At 40.6% G+C, this 21,299-nt stretch overlaps 1 protein-coding gene across 1 annotated transcript in view; it reads left to right on the top strand.

Moving 5' to 3' along the window:
- Window positions 1-20,511, top strand: part of LOC141589764 (uncharacterized) — a 50,078-nt gene extending 29,567 nt beyond the window's left edge. The window contains exons 4-8 of the mRNA XM_074410389.1: window positions 1,307-1,503; window positions 1,651-1,681; window positions 1,766-1,819; window positions 20,284-20,363; window positions 20,457-20,511. Coding sequence (XP_074266490.1) covers window positions 1,307-1,503; window positions 1,651-1,681; window positions 1,766-1,819; window positions 20,284-20,363; window positions 20,457-20,511 — 417 coding nt within the window. The remainder of the gene's footprint in view (window positions 1-1,306; window positions 1,504-1,650; window positions 1,682-1,765; window positions 1,820-20,283; window positions 20,364-20,456) is intronic.
- Window positions 20,512-21,299: the final 788 nt, after the last annotated feature.

The raw sequence follows: 21,299 nt of genomic DNA, 5'->3' as shown, positions 1-21,299 counted from the left end.
CCTAGGGTTTTCACACCGTTATAGATTTTCTATAAATACGGTATTTAGGGCAAGATTATCTTTCACCAAATTTCCTCCACTTTCTTTGCTAAATATTCTTCTAAAATTCTTCTGAAATTCTTCCATACTTCTCGAATCCTGTTCTATTAGTTTGTATTTTCTCAACAATTTCTATAATAAATCAAACACTTAAGAACATGGGAGCAAAGAAACGCCCGCATCCCGAAAAGTCTGCTGCTGCCGAGCCCGAACCTATAAACGTCCGGAAGAAGAAGTGATGGAGATTGATCCTCCCCGCTCGTCTTTGTGGCTTTTAAGTACCAGGATTCTGTTTTCACTGCCCTTCAATCTTTGGATCCTTACTTTCCTGAAGAGAACTTGTTGAAAACAAATTATGACAAGATACTAAGGGAGAAGAAAATAATTCCTGAATCGACTGAGGTATGGATTCCTGAGTCTTGTCCAGTTAGGGCTAACTGGGTATCACCTGGTTGGTTCTCAGTATTTTCGAATGGGCATTCAAAGCAGTCGTAAGTTACCTTTTACTCCCTTAATGATTGACACCATCCGTGCTATGGAAGTGTCACCTTTTCAGATTATGCCGATGGTTTGGAAACTTGTTCATTCCATAGAAAATTTATGTGCTAAACACAATCTTGTGATTACTCTCAATGATATTAAGGCAAGATATCATTTTAAAAATCCTTCATTGGTCGTTTTAATTTGAGAATTAAGTCAAAGATGACTCCATTAATTACTAACCTGGATTCGAGACGACAAGAGTTGGGCAAAGACTTTCCGTTTATCCGACCGAGACTCGGGATCGGGCTTTGATTACTTGAGATATCCTCCTTTGGAGAGTGGTAGGTTTCCTGTACTTTTATTTTGTAGCTATATTGAATGAGAGTGAGGTACATAAGTCTTACCCGTATATTTTGTTTCTCAAATGTTTGTAGCTCCTGATTGGAATCATGATCCTCTAGATGAAGAGGCTATTGCAAGGATAGATGCTTTCCTTGCCATTCCTGAGGAAGAGAGGACCTGGCCAGCTTGCTTGGGCAGGGAATTGTTGCCCCGGTATATGAAGACCAAGTTGACTGGGGTTAAAGTACCCAAAGGCAAGCCTAGTTCTACTGCTCTTTCCTGTACGTCTTCTGTATGCTTTTATGTTGGCTGTTATCTTCTTGTCGTTCTTTGCTTGATATTCACGTATATTTTTATATATTCAGTGTTTAGGTCTTCTGCTAGGCTGGCTAGCTTTTCTGCAAAGGATTTGAAGGCTGGGGTGGCTAGGATTGCTGAACAGTCCGAGAGTCGGGAGGCTAGTGGGAGTGACAAAACGCTTGATATCCTGGTTTCTGAGATTCAGCCTCTTCAAGATCTTCCCAGGGTAACTTCACCGGAGATTGTCCAGGCTCAGAAAAGAAAGAGGGAAGATGATATCTTGGCAGAGGAGGAAGGAGAGAAACAGCCTATCCCGGCTCAGCCACTCAGGAGTATAAGGCAAGTGCCTGCTAGGATTGATGACATGGATGATGCCCGGGCTCGGATAGATGAGTTTTCTGCAAAGATGAGCGACCAGCTATTGTCTGCTAGTACCCTTGATTCGTCTACCAGGGTGGTTTCTATTCTGACTTCTCTTGTAACAAGGGCTGCTGAACTCGCTTCCCAGGCTAGGGAGGTTAGTTGTAGAGGGATATTTTTAATTGTTTATGTGCTTTTTGTTTTACCTCGTATTTGGCTAATTGATTTTGTATGTATGCAGGGGTTGGATGCTGGGCTGGCTACTGCTTGTCAGCTTAGGGACGCCCAGGCCAAGGTTACTAATTTGGAGGAAAAGCTGGATAGGCTAAACCGTGACCTGCACACATCCAGGGGTAATGAAGTGGTACTTCAATCTCAGTTGGGGACAAATAAGGAGGCGGTCGAGCTGCTGTGGTTTGTGAGGTGGCTGCAAAGAATGCCGAGAAGGCTGTCGGGCAAGAGTTGGAAGGAGAAGCAGGCAATGCAGATCGATTAAAGAAAAAAACGAGGAGCTTGTCAAATGAAAAGGAGTTGGTGGAGGCGCGGTTGGCTGATGTCTTGATACTTCTTTGGGAAAGGTCGGGTTGATGCTATGAGAGATCCAGAATCTGACCGGGCTAACTGGAATCCGGACCGGGATGAGATGGCTTTGGACGCTCAATATCCTGATTTGGCCAGTATGGGTCAAGAAGAAGAAGTGGATTCTCCTCCTTCCAAGGCAAAGTCTGGTGATCAGGAAATGGTGGATGGTTGTGAGTCGGTTACTGGCTCAAAAGTAACTTAGTTTTTTTTTTTTTTTTTTTTTTTGGGTTTTGGTCTATCCAGGGGGAATGTCCTTGGAATGAATATTTAGAGTATATTTCTCAAATTTTTTGGCTCATCCAGGGGGGATGTCCCTGGAATGGATTGTTATTAGGTAGGACCAATTATTTTGGGTGAATAAATATTTGGTCTTTGTTTTGTTTCTTTTTGTGTTTTGACAAGGTACTTTTGTGATGTTGGACGTGTACTGGATCTGGCCGGTTATTCGACTGGATCGGGCCAGTTTTTCGACTGGATCAGGCCAGTTTTTGTGCTGGATCTGGCCAGTTCAATGTGTTATGGGTGGGGTTGTTGCCTGTCTGGAGGGCTTATGTCCCTTGCCTGTCTGGAGGGCTTATGACCCATTTATGTCATACAGTCTAGGAATAGATTTTCCAGGTTTGTATGTTATGTTGAGCTCAATATTTAAAGGCCTGTTTTGCAACTGAATTTTGGATATCAGTTGAATATTTGGTGGGGGTGGCCCCCAATCTTTAAGATTTGTTTTAAATAAGATGCAATATGTAAAACAAGTGTTGAAGATTTCACTAAGTAAATATGAGAACATAGATAAGTACTTGGGCACGTAATTTGAAGAAATCATATATGGCATTTATTCATATAACTGCAAGTATCATACATGTAGTTTTCAGGCAAGAAGTGTTTAAAGTAAAAAGTTATACCTGGGTTGTGCGATATATTCTATATGTGAAATAATTTTAAATGTGTAATATTCCAGGCTCTTGGGATCATTTCGCCGTCCAGGGTCTGCAATCTATAAGCTCCCTGGCCTACTATTGAATCAATCAGATAGGGGCCTTCCCAGGTTGGGGCCAATTTGCCAGCATTCTTTTCTTTTGTGTTTTGGAATACTTTCCTGAGAACAAGATCTCCTACCCCGAATACCCTGGCTTTGACAGTTTGTTGTAGCTTCTCAACTCTTTGTCGGTATCTTTAATCTGATGCTTGCTACATCTCTTAGCTCTTCTGTTAAGTCCAGGCTATCCTCCATTAGAGGTATATTGTTTGTTGTTGTGTTCAGGCTGCATCTGGCTGATGGAATGTCCACTTCAGCTGGGATTACTGCTTCACATCCATAGACCAAGGAGTAGGGGGTTTGGCCTGTGGATGTTTTTGGCGTGGTTCTATCAGCCCAAAGGACCAGGGGGAGTTCTTCAGCCCATCTGCCTTTCCTTTTTTCCAGCTTTTTCTTTATGCAGCTGATTACCACCTTATTACTGGATTCTGCTTGACCGTTGGCTTTTGGATATCCTGGTGTGGATGTTACCAGATTGATGTTCCATTGAGCACAGAAGGCTGCTGTTCTTTTTCCCACAAATTGTGTGCCATTATCACATACTATTTCAGAGGGGATGCCATATCTACATATGATGTTGTGTTTAATGAATGCTATGACGTCCTTTTCCTTAACTTGCCTGTATGATTCAGCTTCTATCCATTTGGAGAAGTAATCAGTCATTGATAACATGAAAACCTTTTGTCCGGGTGCTTGAGGTAGTTTTCCTACTATATCCATGCCCCACTTCATGAATGGCCATGGTGCGGATATGGAATGTAGTTCCTCAGATGGCTGGTGGATATATGGTCCGTGAATCTGACAAGCTTTGCATTTAGAGCTAAAATCCAGGCAATCGGCTCTCAAGGTAGGCCAATAATAACCGGTTCTGAGTACTTTGCTTGCCAGGCTTCTTCCACCTTTGTGATTTCCACAGTATCCTTCATGGATTTCTGATAATATCTGCTCAGCTTCCTGTGGTTCCAGGCATCTGAGGTAGGGCCCAGCCTGCGATTTCTTAAAAAGCACGTTGTCAATAATAGTATATGAAGCAGCTTTTATTTTTAGTGCTCTGGCATCTTGCTTATTTAAGGGAAGGATTCCCTGTTGTAGCCAGTCATAGTAGGGTTTTGTCCAAGAATTAGCAATGTAGATTGGGAAACTCTCATCTTGTTTATTTATTGCAGGTTCTAATAAATGCACGATGGGTATTTTGTCGAAGTCAAGGGGACTAAAGTTGGATCCTAGGCCGGCTAAAGCATCGGCCTGGGTATTTAAATCCCTGGGAATTTGGTCAATATCAAAATTTTTAAATTTTGATTTTAGCATTTGAACAACATCTAGATAAAGCATCATTTTGGGGTCTTTTGCAGTATATATCCCATTTACTTGGTTGGAGATGAGGAGGGAATCGACGTACCTTTAGGTTTTGCACACCTGTGTCAATACATACCTTTAATCCGCTATCGTGACTTCATATTCTCGCCTCATTGTTGGTGGCCTCAAATGCACAAACTTATAGCTTGTACTATCTTATTCCCCTGTGGCGATTTTAGTACTACTCCTAGGCCTGTGCCCCTCGTATTGGCTGCTCCATCGACAAATAGGGTCCATTCTAGGTCTTTTTGGTCGCTGGTCAGTTTATTCACTTCTTTTATTAGGTCAGGTTCTAAGGTCGGACTAAAATCAGCCACAAAGTCTGCTAGTGCTTGTGACTTAATTGCTGTCCTTGGTTCAAATGTTATATTGTATGTGCTTAGCTGGACTGACCATTTGCACATTCGTCCGGACAATTCTGGTTTCCTAAGTACAGATTTGATAGGAAGATTGGTTCTGACTATTATAGGGTGACTTTCAAAATATGGTCTTAATTTTGTGCAACTCATAATTAAAGCTAAAACATATTTTTCTAGTAGGCCATACCGATCTCTCGCATCCAAAGAGACTTTTACTTACATAATAGACAGGGTGTTGTTGTCCGTCTGCTTCTTTGACCAGGACTCGCACCGACAAAGAAGCTGTGGATCGATGTATACTGTCGTGGGTTCATCTTTGACTGGTTTTGCCAAGAAGGGGGAGAGGATAGATATATTTTCGTGTCTTCAAAGGCAATCGATGATCGGTGTCCATTGAAAGTCCTTGTTCTTTCTTAGCAGGTTATAGAACGATTTGCATCTTTCTGATGATCTTGAAATGAATCTGTTCAGGGCTGCTATTCTTCCAGTCAGCTTTTGTATGTCTTTGACTGTCTTTGGTGGTTCTAGCTCCAGGATGGCTTTGATCTGTTCAGGGCTGGCTTCTATTCCTCTTTTTGTCACCATGTAGCCCAGAATTTGCCTCTTTGAGACTCAAGTGGCATTTTTGTGGGTTGAGCTTCATATTGAATTTTTCCAGATTTGAAAGGCTACTTCCAGGTCTTTGACGTGGTCTTCTGCTTTTTTTGATTTGACTACCATGTCATCTATGTAGACTTCCATGGTGTCTCCTATCTGATCTTTGAATATCATGTTGACTAGCCTTTGGTAGGTTGCACCCGCATTTTTAATCCAAAGGGCATAGCAAAGATAACAATATATACCTCTTTCAGATGAAAGTCCGTGCTTTCCTGGTCTGCTGGGTGCATTTTTATCTAATTGAATCCGCTGGAGGCATCCATGAATGTCAACATTTCGTGGCCTGCAGTGGCATCTACCATTGCATCGATGTGTGGTAGGGGAAATGGATCTTTTGGGCAGGCTTTGTTTAAGTCAGTATAATCTACGCAGACTCTCCATTTGCCATTTTTCTTTTGGACGACTACCACGTTTGCAAGCCAGTCAGGGTACATTACTTCCCTGATCATTCCCATGTCCAGTAGCTTGTCAACTTCTTGGTTGATAATTTCGTGCCTTTCTGCAGCAAATTTTCTTCTCTTTTGCTGTACAGGCTTAAAGGATTTGTCAATGTTCAACTTATGAGTAATAACATCAGCATCTATACCAGTCATATCAAAATGTGACCAAGCAAAACAAGACATTTTAGTTTTGAGAAAGTCGACCAGTTCGGTCGATTGAGTCGGGTGCATCTGACCCTACAAGTACTTTCCTGTCAGGGAATTCTGGGTCTAATGTGACCTCTCCTGTTTCCATCTGTGTTTGTGCTATATATTCTTCCCTGACAGGGGACTTTAATTGCTATGCAAGGGACTTACCTGACTTTGAGGGTTTCAAAGCCTGAGTGTAACATTCCTGAGCCGTCCTTTGTTCTCCTCTGATGGTGGTTATCCCCATTCTGTTGGAATTTTCACGCATTGATGGTATGTTGATGGGATTGCTTTGACATTGTGGATCCATGGTCTGCCCAGGATTACATTATACGAGGATAGGCAATCCATTACTCCAAATTTCTCATATGAAGCCACGCCTTCCACATAGGTTGGCAGGCTGATTTCTCCCAAGGTGTTCTTTGTTTCTCCACTGAATCCAACCAGGACGCTGGATTTCTTGATGATCTTCCCTTCGTCTATCTTCATAGCTTTAAGGACGTCAAGCATCACCAGGTTGATTGAGCTTCCTCCATCTATCAGGATTCTTGACACCTTTGTTGTGCCGATTTGCATGGTGATTACCAGGCTGTCATGGTGTAGATCTGATATTCCTTGCAGATCCGAGTCATCAAAGGTAATAGCAGGCAATGACTTGGGCCTAGGAGGAGGTTGGAGTCTGGACTCCCTGGATATTCTTTTAGCGGCTGAGCTGGTCAGTCCACAGATTTCTGATCCTCCATTTATGAATTTGACTTCATAGATGGGAGGAGGAGGAGGAGGGTCTCTGCTGCTTCCTGGGTCTCTTTTGTTTTGTCCTTCATCTTTGTTCTTTGGCTGCTGGATTATTTCTTTCAAATAGCCTTTCTTTAGAAGGTATGCCACCTGTTTCTGAGCCGGATGCATTCTTCCGTGGTGTGTCCGATGTCCCGATGGAAGTCACACCATCTTGTTGGGTCTTTCCCGGGGTTGTCGGTTTCTTTGGCCATCCGACCGTATCTCCCAGGTTTTCCAGCGTTTGATCAATCCTGCAGATTGATAGAGAAGTTATATTCAAGAATAGTTGGAAGGCTAGAAAGGTTACCTTTATGTTCTTGTGCCATATTGACTTCAGATCGTTCAGGCCTGGAATAGGGTGCTGATCTGGGATTGCCTCCTTTCTGGTAGGAGCTTTTCCTGTTAGTATGTCCATAGCCTTGCTTTCCTCCGGATGAGTTCGTTCTGAAGTTGAGGTCTTCTTCTAATCTGACATGCTCTAAGGCGATGGATTGAACAGTGGCAAAGGTTGGGCATGCTTTCTTGGTCAGATCTGCATAGATGTCACTGTCAAGCAAGACTCCTTGCCTGAATGCTTCTACTTTGTTTCTTCATCACATCCGGGAATGGCCACCTTTTCTTTGACAAATCGGCCAGAATTCCTTGAGAGATTCTTCAGGAAGTTGCTTTATCCTGAACAGGTTGCTTGGTCTCTTGGCCATATCTCTGCTACTTGCGAATTGTTGATTGAAGGCATTGATCAATTCTGCAAAATTCTTGATACCTCCATTTGGGAGATTGATGAACCATTGTAATGCTTTGCCCGGTCGGGTTGTGCCAAAGCCTTTGCACATGCAGACTTGCCTGAGTTCACTGGGTATTGAGGCAGCCAACATTTTTTGTTTGAATATGGCAACATGATTTTGTGAATCAGAAGTTCCGTCATAAGTTCTCATGGACGGAACAGTAAATTTCTTAGGGAGATCAATCTTTGCAATTTCATCTGCAAAGGGTGAATCTGCAAAGCTGTCGACTTCTACTTCAGCCACAGGGTCTGGCACTCCGGGTATATTTTCTATTTTGTTGTGGAGTTTTTGGATTTCCTGAAGCATAGCCATCATTATTGCTGCTTCAGTTTTGTTTGTCTCATCATTGGGAATGGTTGGAGTGCCGGATAATGTATCCTTCTCCGGGGTTCCAAAATTAGAGAAGTCTATGTTTTTGATAATGGATGAGAATGGGGTTCCTGGTTCGAATCTGGTCTTGGAGCCCGAAGCCTGATTTTCCAATTTCTTTTTCAGGCTAGACTCAGATTCCTTCAGCCTATTGATTTACTCGCTTCACTGAGCTGCCTTCTCTTGGATTGTTTCCAATTCTTTGATCTTGGCTAGGGCAGCCGCTAATTGTTGTTCTGCGGTGAGTTCTACCATTTTTGTGTGTGAATATTAAATGAAAAGATGATAAGGAGAATTTTATTGGTTGAAGAACTAGATGCCCCACGGTGGGCGCCAATTGTTTTTGCAGGATTTTCCTGGAAGGAATCCGGCCTGATAATATAGTAATCAGGGTATCTAGTTCTATATGTTTGGAATAATGTGAGTAAAACAATAAGGGAGGAATTAAGTATAAGGAACGATGTTTTTATTATCTTGATAAGCCGAGTACAATATTGTAAGTAAATCTGAATATTCAAGAGTAGAAAGAGATAAGGTGTAAAATCATTAAAAATCAATATGAATCCCCTTATAATTGCTTAGATTCTGCTATTTATAATTCTCTACCCCCTCCCCAACGTTACAATGAATAACGTTATAAATGAATAACGTCCTCCCCAAAGGTAGGAGTTGTTACCGGATTAATAGGGCATGTCCCCTATTAATCCGCTTGACTTATTCTTATTTTAACGAACCTTGGGCTCTTTCTCTTCTTTCCGTCCAAATTCATAATTGATAGAGTCTTTTGGTTGGACTTGGTCTTCCTTGAATATAGGACACGGTTATTTGACTTGTACAACTTTGTATTTCTTGTTTATCTGCTCAATCCAGGCTGCTTTAATAGTTTGCCAAGCTGTTCTATACTGACCATCAAGCTTCTCTTCCAGGATTTAGTAGCCTGCCTACCATAATATTCTTCAACAGCTAAATAACAGTTAGATTTGTCCGGTCTTCGCATTCTTCAATCAGCCTTGTAAGGTCAGGCCAGGTTACGGTCAGGCCAGGCTAATCTGGGCCTAACACCTAGCTAGGTGACTACTCACTCATTATCATGTTGATCATGCTAGCAAGGTTATCAATCATACCAACAAAATGAAACATGATGAATAAATGAAAGTAATTAACAATAATTAAAAAGGGATTAAGAGGATTATACCTACTAATGATTCCAATAATAAAGCAAAGATAAAAGAAGTACTTGATGCTTGATTGAGAGGTTGTCAATCTCCCAATAATAACCCAAATAATCTTTAATTACCCAAAATAAAGGATGAACAAAAGAGAGATTAAGGAAATAAAACTTGTATTAAAACTTGATTAATTGTTGATTACAAAACTAAAGAGAGATTTGATTGATATTAACTACTCTAAGAATTGATAAGAAGAACATGCTCTTCTAATTAGACTAATGGGGTATTTATAGTTGAAATTAGGTGGATGCATTAGGGTTAACTAAGGGCTAAACTAGTAATTACACTTTTTAGATTGAGCAGGGAGAAGCCGGTATTTTTCGAAGGAAGGGCTTCTTTCTTTGTAGCTTGGAGAAGACGAAAATTCGCTATACTGGAATCCGTGCGTTTTGAAGTCGGGACGGGCGGATTCTGGCAGGGGAAGACGGGCGTCTTCAGGGGAATCTGGGCGTATTGTGTGGCTGCAGTCCGGGCGTCTTTGGAGGAAAACGCACGGGTTGTGCTTGTGGAGGACGGGCGGATTCAGGACAATCCGCTCGGATTGTACCTCAGCAATATTTCTTTTTCTTTTCTTCTCTTTTCTTCATAAAATCCTTGGGGATTTCCTCGCGGACTCAAGGATCCTTTCTCGCCATTTGCCCAACTACTATAATATGTATAAAGGCCTTCTAATCTTGTCTCTCCTTGATGCTTGGTCATTGGATTCGATCAATTTAGTCTCGTTTTGCCATGAAAATGCAAGATTCTTACTCCTTTCCTACCAAGGGATCAAAATCTCAAAGAATATGCAAAACAAAGAACTAAAGATAATAAATGACCCAAATATGCACTAAAAAGCATGGGAACAAGGCTAATTCGGGGGCTAAATATGCGCTAATTATGGTCACATCAAATATCCCCAAACCGAACTTTTGCTCGTCCCGAGTAAAGAGGTGACAAAGACTAGGACCATTATTTAAACTAACCTAATAACATAGCCGATATGAGACAATTAGCGGGTCTCACTCCGCCCCTTCAACTCAGAACAAGACAACCATGAGGTAGGATGCCTTCTTGCAAGGCAAGGTGGGTCTTGCCAAAATGGCGACACATCCAAACATTAGGCACACAAAAATCAAATAATGGATGCATCTACAAAAGGAATAGCTACTTCCTCATCAAGTGGCGGAGGCACTAAAGAGGAACAAATTTAAGAGCATATAATCCTTCACAAATACTAGTTCAACAAATTACTAAGGCTAAGAGGATGGCACTAAATCACCTCCAAATGGTGTTAAACTAGACTACTTTCGTCCTCAATTTCCAAATGCTTTCGTCAAGGGCGATCGGATGGTGGTGGAATGATGATCCCTATGATGCTAGTAGCATATGACATGACAAGTCTCGAATTCTCTACAAAAGTAAAGGTCATGGATCGTCCCAAGCTCGACAAAGTGGCTTGACAAAAAGGCTTTTTGGGGATGAAATGCTCAAATCGTTATAAACAAAGATGGATATGACTAGTATTCAAAAATTGACCTCATTCAACTTTCACATTTCAAAAATTTAAGATGGGGTTTGTCCCTTCCGGGCTAGTGTCCTTTGCTTTCGCCAATCGCTTATTAGGCAACCGGTTAACCTCTAGACAATAGCTTTTCGGGGTGATAGTCACTCTGTCTCTGGGCGGTCGAATTCACAACCGTGTGGGGGCCCAATTCAATGGATCCCTCTCCAAAGCACATCGAAGTGGTACGCCTCCATCAAAATAATTAAATTTCTCAACATTTCAACATTTCATAACATTTGAGGTTTCCTTAGCATTAAATTACTTCCACATGACAAAATTTTCGAAATGAGCACTTCAAACTTATTGATAGAAAGTATTTTTGGGTTGCCTTACCACAAGGTCAATCAAGGTCACCTAGACAAGTTAACCAAGTCTACATCGCATCACGGGGTTGGATAGGTGACTCACATGCAAACCCTTGACTAGGCTTTGGGTCATGGGTCAAAAGGCACTAGTATGACACTATCTAGGGTGTTTTACAACCATTCTAGTAGGCAAAGTCTTAAGTTGAAAAAGTATTTGTAATGGCTTAGTTGCTCTTGTCAAAGTTCCTAATTAGGCACTTTTCAAAACTTGTCATCTAAATGCAACTATATGCCATGATGCAACTATTATAAACATCCTAACGCATATGATTCTACCAACTAATATGACATATAAACTAAATGCAAGTCCTAAGTTCACATTGTTATACCGCATCAATCAAAATAAAGCCACATAGTCATTAACATAAAGAGGAAAAAGGAGATTGGAAAGATCATACCATGTGGTCTTCATGATTCTCATGTCTCGGATGTGGCGTAGTCGATCAATGTGAACAAGGATAGAACAAACACAATATATACAATAATATATACAAGACTACACTACAAAGGAAATAAACATGTTTTTGGCTTTTCAATTTTCAAATTTTTATGGATTTTCGAAATTTTTCAATTTTTTTGGATTTTTAAATAAAAGTTAAGTTAGAATTCCCCATCCCCACACTAATATGGGCATTGTCCTCAATGGCGAAAATGATGGGAAATTATGCAAATATGATGCATGATTTCTACACTAAATGCAATCTACACTAATCTACACTATATGATGCATGGTTTTTGTTTATGACAGAGAGGATAATTTAGATTACCTCCCGTTGTGTATGCATTAACTTCCCCAAACCGAGTTAGACACTATTTCTAATGTCCTAAGGAAGGGTGTAGTTCATGCACACACTATGCAATGCATGAAACTAATTTGTCATTTTGGATTTTGAAAGTGGGAACAATAAAATGAGAACACCTTAATGGGACCGAGATGTGAGTCCTCTATGGTGCTAGGACTACTCCAACAATGATCAAGAAAAATAATTAAAACAAAGAGAGAAATAGACAAACCTTGAGAGGGTAGGAGCCTCCAAAGCTTGTTAATCTTCCATCATATATATCATCACTATCATCACCTTCCTCATTAGAAGTGGTCTCATTGCCACTTTCCTCTTCACTTGCTTCTTCACCTTCTTCTTCACTTTGCTCATCATCCTCTTCTCCTTCTTCACTTGCTTCCTCATCAATGTTATCATCAACTTCTTCATTACCGACAACCTCATTATCACCCGGAACAACCCTAGATGCACTCGGGAAGAGGACTTCTCTATCCGCCCAACTAGGCAAAGGACATGAAGGATCAAGTAGTCCTTGCCTAGCTAAGTGTAGGAGGGGTGGATATTGAGCCAAGTAAGCATTTTTCCGATCCTCAAAGGCTTGCTTGTGCATTGCTTGCATGAGAAGAGTCAAATAATCATTTCTTGCTTCAACGCCATCGGGCTTGAACTCTTGGTACTCGAAAGGGTAGGGTGGTGTGACAATGGAAGAGGAGGGCATTTCAAGTTCACCCTTTTGTTGTCGGATAATGTACTCGGCCTCTTTCGAAAGGGGAAGTAGATAATTGGTCCGGTGGACGCTTAAACGACAAATCTTCGAAGGCAAAGTGAAAGATCTAGCCTCACTAGTGAGCCATCCATACTTGGTGTCAAGAGGGTTATGTGCAACCCACTTGTACTTGTGTATCATAGTATGCATATCAATGAGATGACCACCCTCTTTCGCCTCATACTTGTTATCTTTGTTGAAGTTAGGATCAAAGTATTTAGCTAGGATAGTGACTAGGCCGCCATTCACAATAACGGTAGTGCCTTTCTTCCCACAATCAATGTTTAGCCATCTATCTACCAAAAGCCTTAGAGAGTTGAAAGGCTTGGTGTGTACTCTTCCAATGTTCAAAGCCGACTCAAGAAGAACAAAATCGAGTTTGGTGAAATGGTTGGTATCTTTTCTTGCAATGATGGTGTTTCCTATGACCTTATGCCATACTCTTATGCCCGGATGGTGGACTAAAAGAGCACGACTCGCATGAAAGTCCTCAAATTTCCTTCCGGAAATTGCCTCCCAAAGAGGGTCGGGGTCATACTTGCCAACATTCTTAAAATAACTCGGTGAATCACTAAGACCCAAAGCTTCACCCATTTCCTTAAAGGAGATGCGCCTACTAACATTAGCTAGACGGAACTCGATGGTCTCCATAGTCTCAACCTTGTTAACTTTCAAAGAACTCAAAAATTCCAAGGTAAGGGAGGAGTGTCAATTCTTTTAATTCAAACAATTTCTCCAACCCCATGGCTTTAAAGAAGGCTCTAGTTTGCTCAAGGACACCCAACTTATCTAAGGTATCTTCACAAATAAACTTGGTGGATAAAAATGATTTCCTAGCAAACTTGGCAAAAGTGTCCCTATGGGTTTTGGAAATGAAAGTTACCTCCGGATAGTGCGAAAGTTGATCAATTTCCGCAGTAGTGGATGTTGTTGCTCCCATAGAAGGTTGTTGTTGTTGTTGCACTTCCAAGTTTGGGTTTGCTACCACCATAGCCAATGCTTTCTTTGCTTGAAGACTCTTTTGCCTTAATGATAGTGTCTTTGCCTTTGGTGCCTTTGCCTTTGTTGCTTTTGTTGCTCCCTTAGTCCTTGCCATTGATGAATTAACCAAGAAAAGAGTGAAAAATCTTCAATTTATAGTGTACCCAAATCGATTTAAAGGTGAAAGGCTTTGCCTTTATGAATTCAAAAATCGACTCAAAGGTTGAAGATTTTGTGCTTGGTTTTGATTTTTATTGAAAAAGGAGTGATTGATTTGTTGTTAAAAGGATGTTTTGATTTGATTTTGGTGAATGTTGTTGAGGAATTTTGTTTTTTGTGATGGAGAGGATGAGGGTTTTGAGTAGTGTTATGAGTGAAGGAATGAAGAAATGAATGTGGGAGGGGGTTTATAAAACCCGAAAAATTTGAACTGCAAGGGCAAGACGGGCGGTTTTTGCTCGGGACGTCCGGATTTGGTCTGTTATGGGTTGGGAAAAACTCGCCTAAAGACGGGCGTCTTTCAGTGAAGACGCTCGGATTTGCAAACACGGGACGGGCGTCTTCTATAGAAGACGGGCGGATTCCTTCACAACGATTTTTCTTGCTTTCTTCAGCAAAAAAGCCGGGCGTCTTTCTTTCAAGACGGGCGGATTTTCAGAAACGGGCGTCTTCTACCCAATATGCCCGGATTGTCTAAAGACGGGCGGATTCTCCTGAATCCGCTCGGATTCGACCCCTTTGTACCCGGATTCAGTTCCATCCGTGTACATGCATATCCCTTGTCATTCTTCCATTCTTCATCATATCTTGTGTTCTTCATTGTGGGGGCACTACTAAGGCATGAATAGCCTAGGCAATTGCTATCCCCATACTAAACTAAAGCACTACACATCAATTGAAATCATTAGTCCCTCCCTCAGTTCTCTCAAACATGACAATTATCTTGATCAAAGTATAAAAATCCAAAGATGACAAAAATGCAATACAAGAATTGAAATGCAAGTTAGGGAGTTAGAAATATTTACAAATGGTGGTTTAGGGAGGACTCCACCAAACTCTCCCTTAGATGGTCCTTTCAAGGGTGAGGAGGCCCGAGGTAGGTGACCTCGACCTCTCCAATAAACGCTCCCTCATAGTATGGCTTCAACCTTTGACCATTTACCTTGAACTTGCTTCCATCTTCCGCCTTGAGTTCAAAATTTCCATATTTTCCAACTTCGGTTATCACATAGGGACCCATCCATCTAGAGTTCAACTTTCCCGGAAAAAGTCGGTAGCGGGAATTGAATAGAAGGACTTTGTCTCCTTTGTGCAAGGCCTTTTGTCTAATTCTCTTATCATGAAGCAATTTCGTTCTTTCTTTGTAAATCTTTGCATTCTCATAGGATTGTAGTCGGAATTCCTCCAACTCTTGAATTTGAATCATCCTCCTTTGCCCACTCAATTTGAGATCAAGATTAAGTGCTCGGATTGCACAAAAAGCTTTGTACTCCAATTCGATTGGCAAATGACATGCTTTTCCATAAACAAGCTTGTAAGGGGAGGCTCCTATGGGAGTCTTATAGGCCGTCCTATAAGCCCAAAGAGCATCATCAAGCTTTGTGCTCCAATCTTTCCGGGTTTTGTTCACAACTTTCTCAAGGATTTGCTTGATCTCTCTATTTGAAATCTCAACTTGACCGCTTGTTTGAGGATGATATCCCAAGCCGGTTCTATGTTGAACACCATATTTGGTCAAAGAGATGCAAGTTTCTTCTCATGGAAATGCGTTCTTCCATCACTTATAATTGCTCTAGGAACTCCAAATCTTGGGAAGATTATCTTCTTGAAGAGCTTGGTGACCGTTTTTGCATCATCATTCGGAGTGGCAATTGCCTCCACCCACTTTGAGACGTAGTCTACGGCAACAAGGATGTACTTATTCCCATTGGATGTCACAAAGGGCCCTTGGTAGTCGATTCCCCAAACATCGAAGATCTCCACCTCTAGAATGCCCCTTTGTGGCATTTCATTCCTCCAAGAGATATTCCCCGTTCTCTGACAAGCATCGCAATGAATGATGAATTCTCTCGTGTCTTGAAACATTGTAGGCCAATAGAAACCCGATTGAAGAATTTTTGCAACGGTTCTCCTTGCTCCATGGTGCCCGCCGTAGGGTGATGAGTGACATCCTTCCAAGATTCCTTGGACTTCCCATTGAGGGATGCATCTCCGGTAGAGCCCATCACTACACTCCTTGTAGAGGTTTGGATCGTCCCAAAAGTACCTCTTCACTTCGAATAGGAATCTTTTCCTTTGGTTGTGGTTCAAATTTGGAGGGAGTACTTTTCCAACAATATAGTTAGGATAATCGGCAAACCATGGGGTGATGTGCCTTTCAAGTTGTGTTTGAATGGCCATCAAAATATCGTCGGGAAATGAGTCATTGATCGGGGTTTCTCCATTTTCATCATGAAACCGGATCCTTGACAAGTGATCCGCCACTACATTCTAGGCTCCTTTCTTGTCTCTTATTTCTAAGTCAAATTCTTGAAGAAGCAAAATCCATCTTAACAATCTTGGTTTTGCCTCTTTCTTTATCAAGAGATGTCGGAGAGCACGGTGATCCGAAAATACAATCACCTTGGATCCAAGTAAGTAGGAACGGAATTTGTCCAAAGCATAGACAATGGCAAGAAGCTCCTTCTCGGTGGTATCATAGTTCACTTGGGAGGGATCAAGAGTCTTGCTTATATAATAGATGGCATGAAGAGCTCTTCCTACCCGTTGGCCAAGAACCGCTCCAACGGCGTAGTTGCTAGCATCACACATAATCTCGAATGGTAGTTCCCAATTTGGAGGTTGGATGATCGGTGCCGAGATTAGTGCTTCCTTGATTCTATTAAAGGCTTCAACACACTCATCAGTGAAAAGGAATTGGGCATCTTTGAGCAAAAGTTGAGTGAGGGGTTTCGCTATTTTTGAAAAATCTTTTATGAACCGGCGATAGAAACCCGCGTGTCCGAGAAAACTTCTCACCCCTCTAACATTCACGGGAGGTGGTAGTTTCTCTATCACCTCAACTTTATCTTTATCGACCTCGATGCCCTTTTTCGAAATTAAATGACCCAAAACAATTCCTTCATTGACCATGAAGTGACACTTTTCCCAATTTAAAACAAGACTAACATCTTCACATTTTTGCAACACAAGAGAAAGATTATGCAAACATGAGTCAAAGTCCTTTCCATAAACACTAAAATCATCCATAAAAACTTCCATTATGGTCTCTAAGTAATCGGAGAAGACACTCATCATGCATCTTTGGAAAGTGGCGGGGGCATTACATAAACCAAAAGGCATCCTCCTATATGCAAAAGTACCATAAGGGCATGTGAAGGTGGTCTTATGTTGGTCATCCGGGTGTATAGGGATTTGGAAGAATCCCGAATACCCGTCAAGGTAACAAAAGAATTTGTTGGAGGCTAACCTCTCAAGCATTTGGTCAATGAATGGTAGGGGGAAGTGACCCTTTCTTGTTGCGGAGTTTAATTTTCGATAGTCAATGCACATACGCCAACCGGTGATCATTCTTGTGGGTATTAGTTCATTCTTTTCATTTGTCACTACCGTGGTACCTCTTTTCTTAGGTACCACTTGGACGGGGCTAACCCATAAAGAATCCGATATGGGATATATGATTCCCGCATCAAGTAATTTCATAACTTCTCCTTTGACAACTTCTTGCATGTGGGGGTTCAATCTTCTTTGGGGTTGAATGGTAGGTCTATGGTCTTCCTCTAGATGAATTATATGCATGCAAAAGTTGGGACTTATCCCCTTAAGGTCATCTAGACTATAACCTATAGCCTTTTCATGTTGTTTCAACACATCAAGCAATTTTCCCAATTGGTTCTCATCAAGTCTATCATTAACAATTACGGGTTTGGTCTTTGATTCATCAAGGTAAGCATATTTCAAATTTGGGGGAAGGGGTTTTAAAGTAGGAGTTTGTACCTCACTTTCCTCCTTTGGAGTTTCATTGAGAATTTGCTCCATCTCCATTAGACATTCCATTCTCATAGCATATTCAACTTGTTCTTCATTCTCATCAACCTCATCACATTCAAATTCCATGATGGGTTCCTCTTGCTCTTGAGCTTGTAAAATATCTTCTAGGATGGATTGCTCATCCTCTATGGGTTGACATGCTTCTACAAGGATGTTATGCACTAATTCAGATTGTGCATGGGTAAGTTCTTTGTTAGCTAGAGCGGCCTCAAAAAGATCCACCTCCAATTCCCAATACATATTTTTAGCCTCACTTGCTTCCAAGGCTTCCAATGCTTGCATGAGATCTTTGAAGAAGGTATACTTAAGTGGTCCTCTACAAAACAATCTATAAAGTCCATCTTGCAAAATATCGAACAACTTGAAAATAGTTAGAACAAACCTTGAGGAGTTTTACTTCCCCAAGGCAAAGAAAGACACAACTAATAACAATATAAGAAAATCTAAATCAAGCTAACACCGTCCCCGGCAACGGCGCCATTTTTGATGTGGTTGCGCGATGGTATGGTATGGTATGATGTCGTTGGGTCGCGTCCAATCAAAACACAATTTATAGCTTCACAAACAACTCTACAATTAGTAAAGAGGCAAGTAAAGGTCGGATCCCAAGGGACGGGAATTGAGATGAGATTTCTATTGAAACTAGTGGTGTCTTAGGGATGTCACAATTTGGGTTGATGTAGAAGGTCACTAAACTAAAATAGCAATGAAAATAAACAAGCAAGATGAATTAAAAGGGTTGTAAAAAATTGATAAAAAGCACTAGGGTGTCATGGGGTCATAGGGGAATCATGGGAATTGATCATACAAACATGTTCTCAAATTATAAGCAAGCAATTATTGTTGTGATGGATTGAGTTGGGTTATATCTTACAATCCTAGGAAAGTTTGGGTCCCGGAGCCGAATCGATTAGATTGTACAACACCTACAAGTCGACTTAATCTTCCCTACTCAACAACATGCATGGTCTAATGAGACTCGAGTTGGTTTATGTCTTACAAGTCTCATTGAAAAGATAGGTGATGGGTAAAAAATGCAAGGATTCATAGGCTCGCATTTCATCAAACATAACATGTGCATGAGTTGAGATCAAAACAAGCAAGCAAATAAATCATGAAAGCATATTAATTTAAGCATGAATCATTCCCCATGTTGGTTTCCCCTAATTACCCATTAACCCTAGCTAGGTGACTACTCACTCATTATCATGTTGATCATGCTAGCAAGGTTGTCAATCATACCAACAAAATGAAACATAATGAATAAATGAAAGTAATTAACAATAATTAAAAAGGGATTAAGAGGATTATACCTACTAATGATTCCAATAATAAAGCAAAGATAAAAGAAGTACTTGATGCTTGATTGAGAGGTTGTCAATCTCCCAATAATAACCCAAATAATCTTTAATTACCCAAAATAAAGGATGAACAAAAGAGAGATTAAGGAAATAAAACTTGTATTAAAACTTGATTAATTGTTGATTACAAAACTAAAGAGAGATTTGATTGATATTAACTACTCTAAGAATTGATAAGAACATGCTCTTCTAATTAGACTAATGGGGTATTTATAGTTGAAATTAGGTGGATGCATTAGGGTTAACTAAGGGCTAAACTAGTAATTACACTTTTTAGATTGAGCAGGGAGAAGCCGGTATTTTTCGAAGGAAGGGCTTCTTTCTTTGTAGCTTGGAGAAGACGAAATTTCGCTGTACTGGAATCCGTGCGTTTTGAAGTCGGGACGGGCAGATTCTGGCAGGGGAAGACGGGCGTCTTCAGGGGAATCCGGGCGTATTGTGTGGCTGCAGTCCGGGCGTCTTTGGAGGAAAACGCACGGGTTGTGCTTGTGGAGGACGGGCGGATTCAGGACAATCCGCTCGGATTGTACCTCAGCAATATTTCTTCTTCTTTTCTTCCCTTTTCTTCATAAAATCCTTGGGGATTTCCTCGGGGACTCAAGGATCCTTTCTCGCCATTTGCCCAACTACTATAATATGTACAAAGGCCTTCTAATCTTGTCTCTCCTTGATGCTTGGTCATTGGATTCGATCAATTTAGTCTCGTTTTGCCATGAAAATGCAAGATTCTTACTCCTTTCCTACCAAGGGATCAAAATCTCAAAGAATATGCAAAACAAAGAACTAAAGATAATAAATGACCTAAATATGCACTAAAAAGCATGAGAACAAGGCTAATTCGGGGGCTAAATATGCGCTAATTATGGTCACATCAGAACTCGTACCCCATCACGGTTGTAGCGAGTTGACTATGTTCGAGAAGAAGCTAGCCATTTAACTTGTCTACATTTAAGGAGGACTGTTTCAAAAAATATGGGGTATACCCCCATGATAAGTGGATTTCAACGTACTATGGCAGACATGTATTACTGAATACTTTTTTAAATTTGTAAATCAAATACAAAATGTATTTCTTTTTAATTTTTAATACTCAAATATCAAGTTAATGACCGTAATTTTTTGTTGATAGGATCTTAAAACGTCCCTTAAGAAGTCCGCAAGTAATATAATTTTTTCGAATGGCTTGTTAGATCCGTTTAGCAGGGCCAGGTATTTATTTAAGTATCAAATGTTTTAAATTTCTAACATTTTCTTTTTACATTTGTTTACCAACTATTAATAATTTTTTTTTTCAATTTACAGCATCTTAGAAGACATTTCAAAGACTGTTGTGGCAATAACCACTAAACAAGGTTAGTTGTCTTTATTTTTACTTATTTATCAAAAACAATAACCTTTTACAGTAGTTATCAATTAGACAATTACGGGTAGAATTTTGTAGATTTTATGGTCATAAATATGGTATAAGACGGTTTTATGCTTCAATTGCGACAATTAAACTTTAACGTTTAATACAATATATGTATATTATCTTTCACGATTGTTTGTCTTAGAATTTTAGTTTATCTTATGAAAAATAAGTTATCATCACCAATCTGTATTAACAGTTTGTTTACGTTTCTTTGTTTTTGTGTTTTTTTTATCATTGGGAAGATTCTTGAGCACTTGAAACTTTACCGGAGACTCTATAAACATGCTCACGGCTTTCAACACTTCAGGACGGAGGATGCCAATCACATTAGAAACTTCATCATAGACTTCTTTTCCTCCCAAAGTCGGAGGAGTGGCTTTGAGTCTAGCTTCAACGTAACTTTTGAGTGTGTGTGCAACACTAGTCACGGCTTTAGCTAAATTATCCCATTTTCTCTTCTTGTTGGAGCTAGTTGAAGTAGTATCCATGCTTGAACTCGCACCATCGCATGCCTCTTCGTCCATCATAGTAGCACCCTCTTCATGATGCTCTACTCCATCACCAACGGCCTGATCCGGTCCAACCAACGCACATATGTCATCCCAATGCTCAATAGACTTGTTTGAATAAGCCGCAACATTTGGGTTAGCCTGCAATAAAAACACCACAATTAACCACAACAAAAAAGGCAAAAAAAGGAAGGTTGTGAGAAATCGTAATTTAAGATGGTCTTA

Source organism: Silene latifolia, chromosome 7 (assembly GCF_048544455.1).
Source record: "Silene latifolia isolate original U9 population chromosome 7, ASM4854445v1, whole genome shotgun sequence".
NCBI classification, from domain to species: Eukaryota; Viridiplantae; Streptophyta; class Magnoliopsida; order Caryophyllales; family Caryophyllaceae; genus Silene; species Silene latifolia.
Note: the sequence above shows the minus strand (reverse complement) of the source record. Positions and strands in the feature narration are given on the sequence as shown.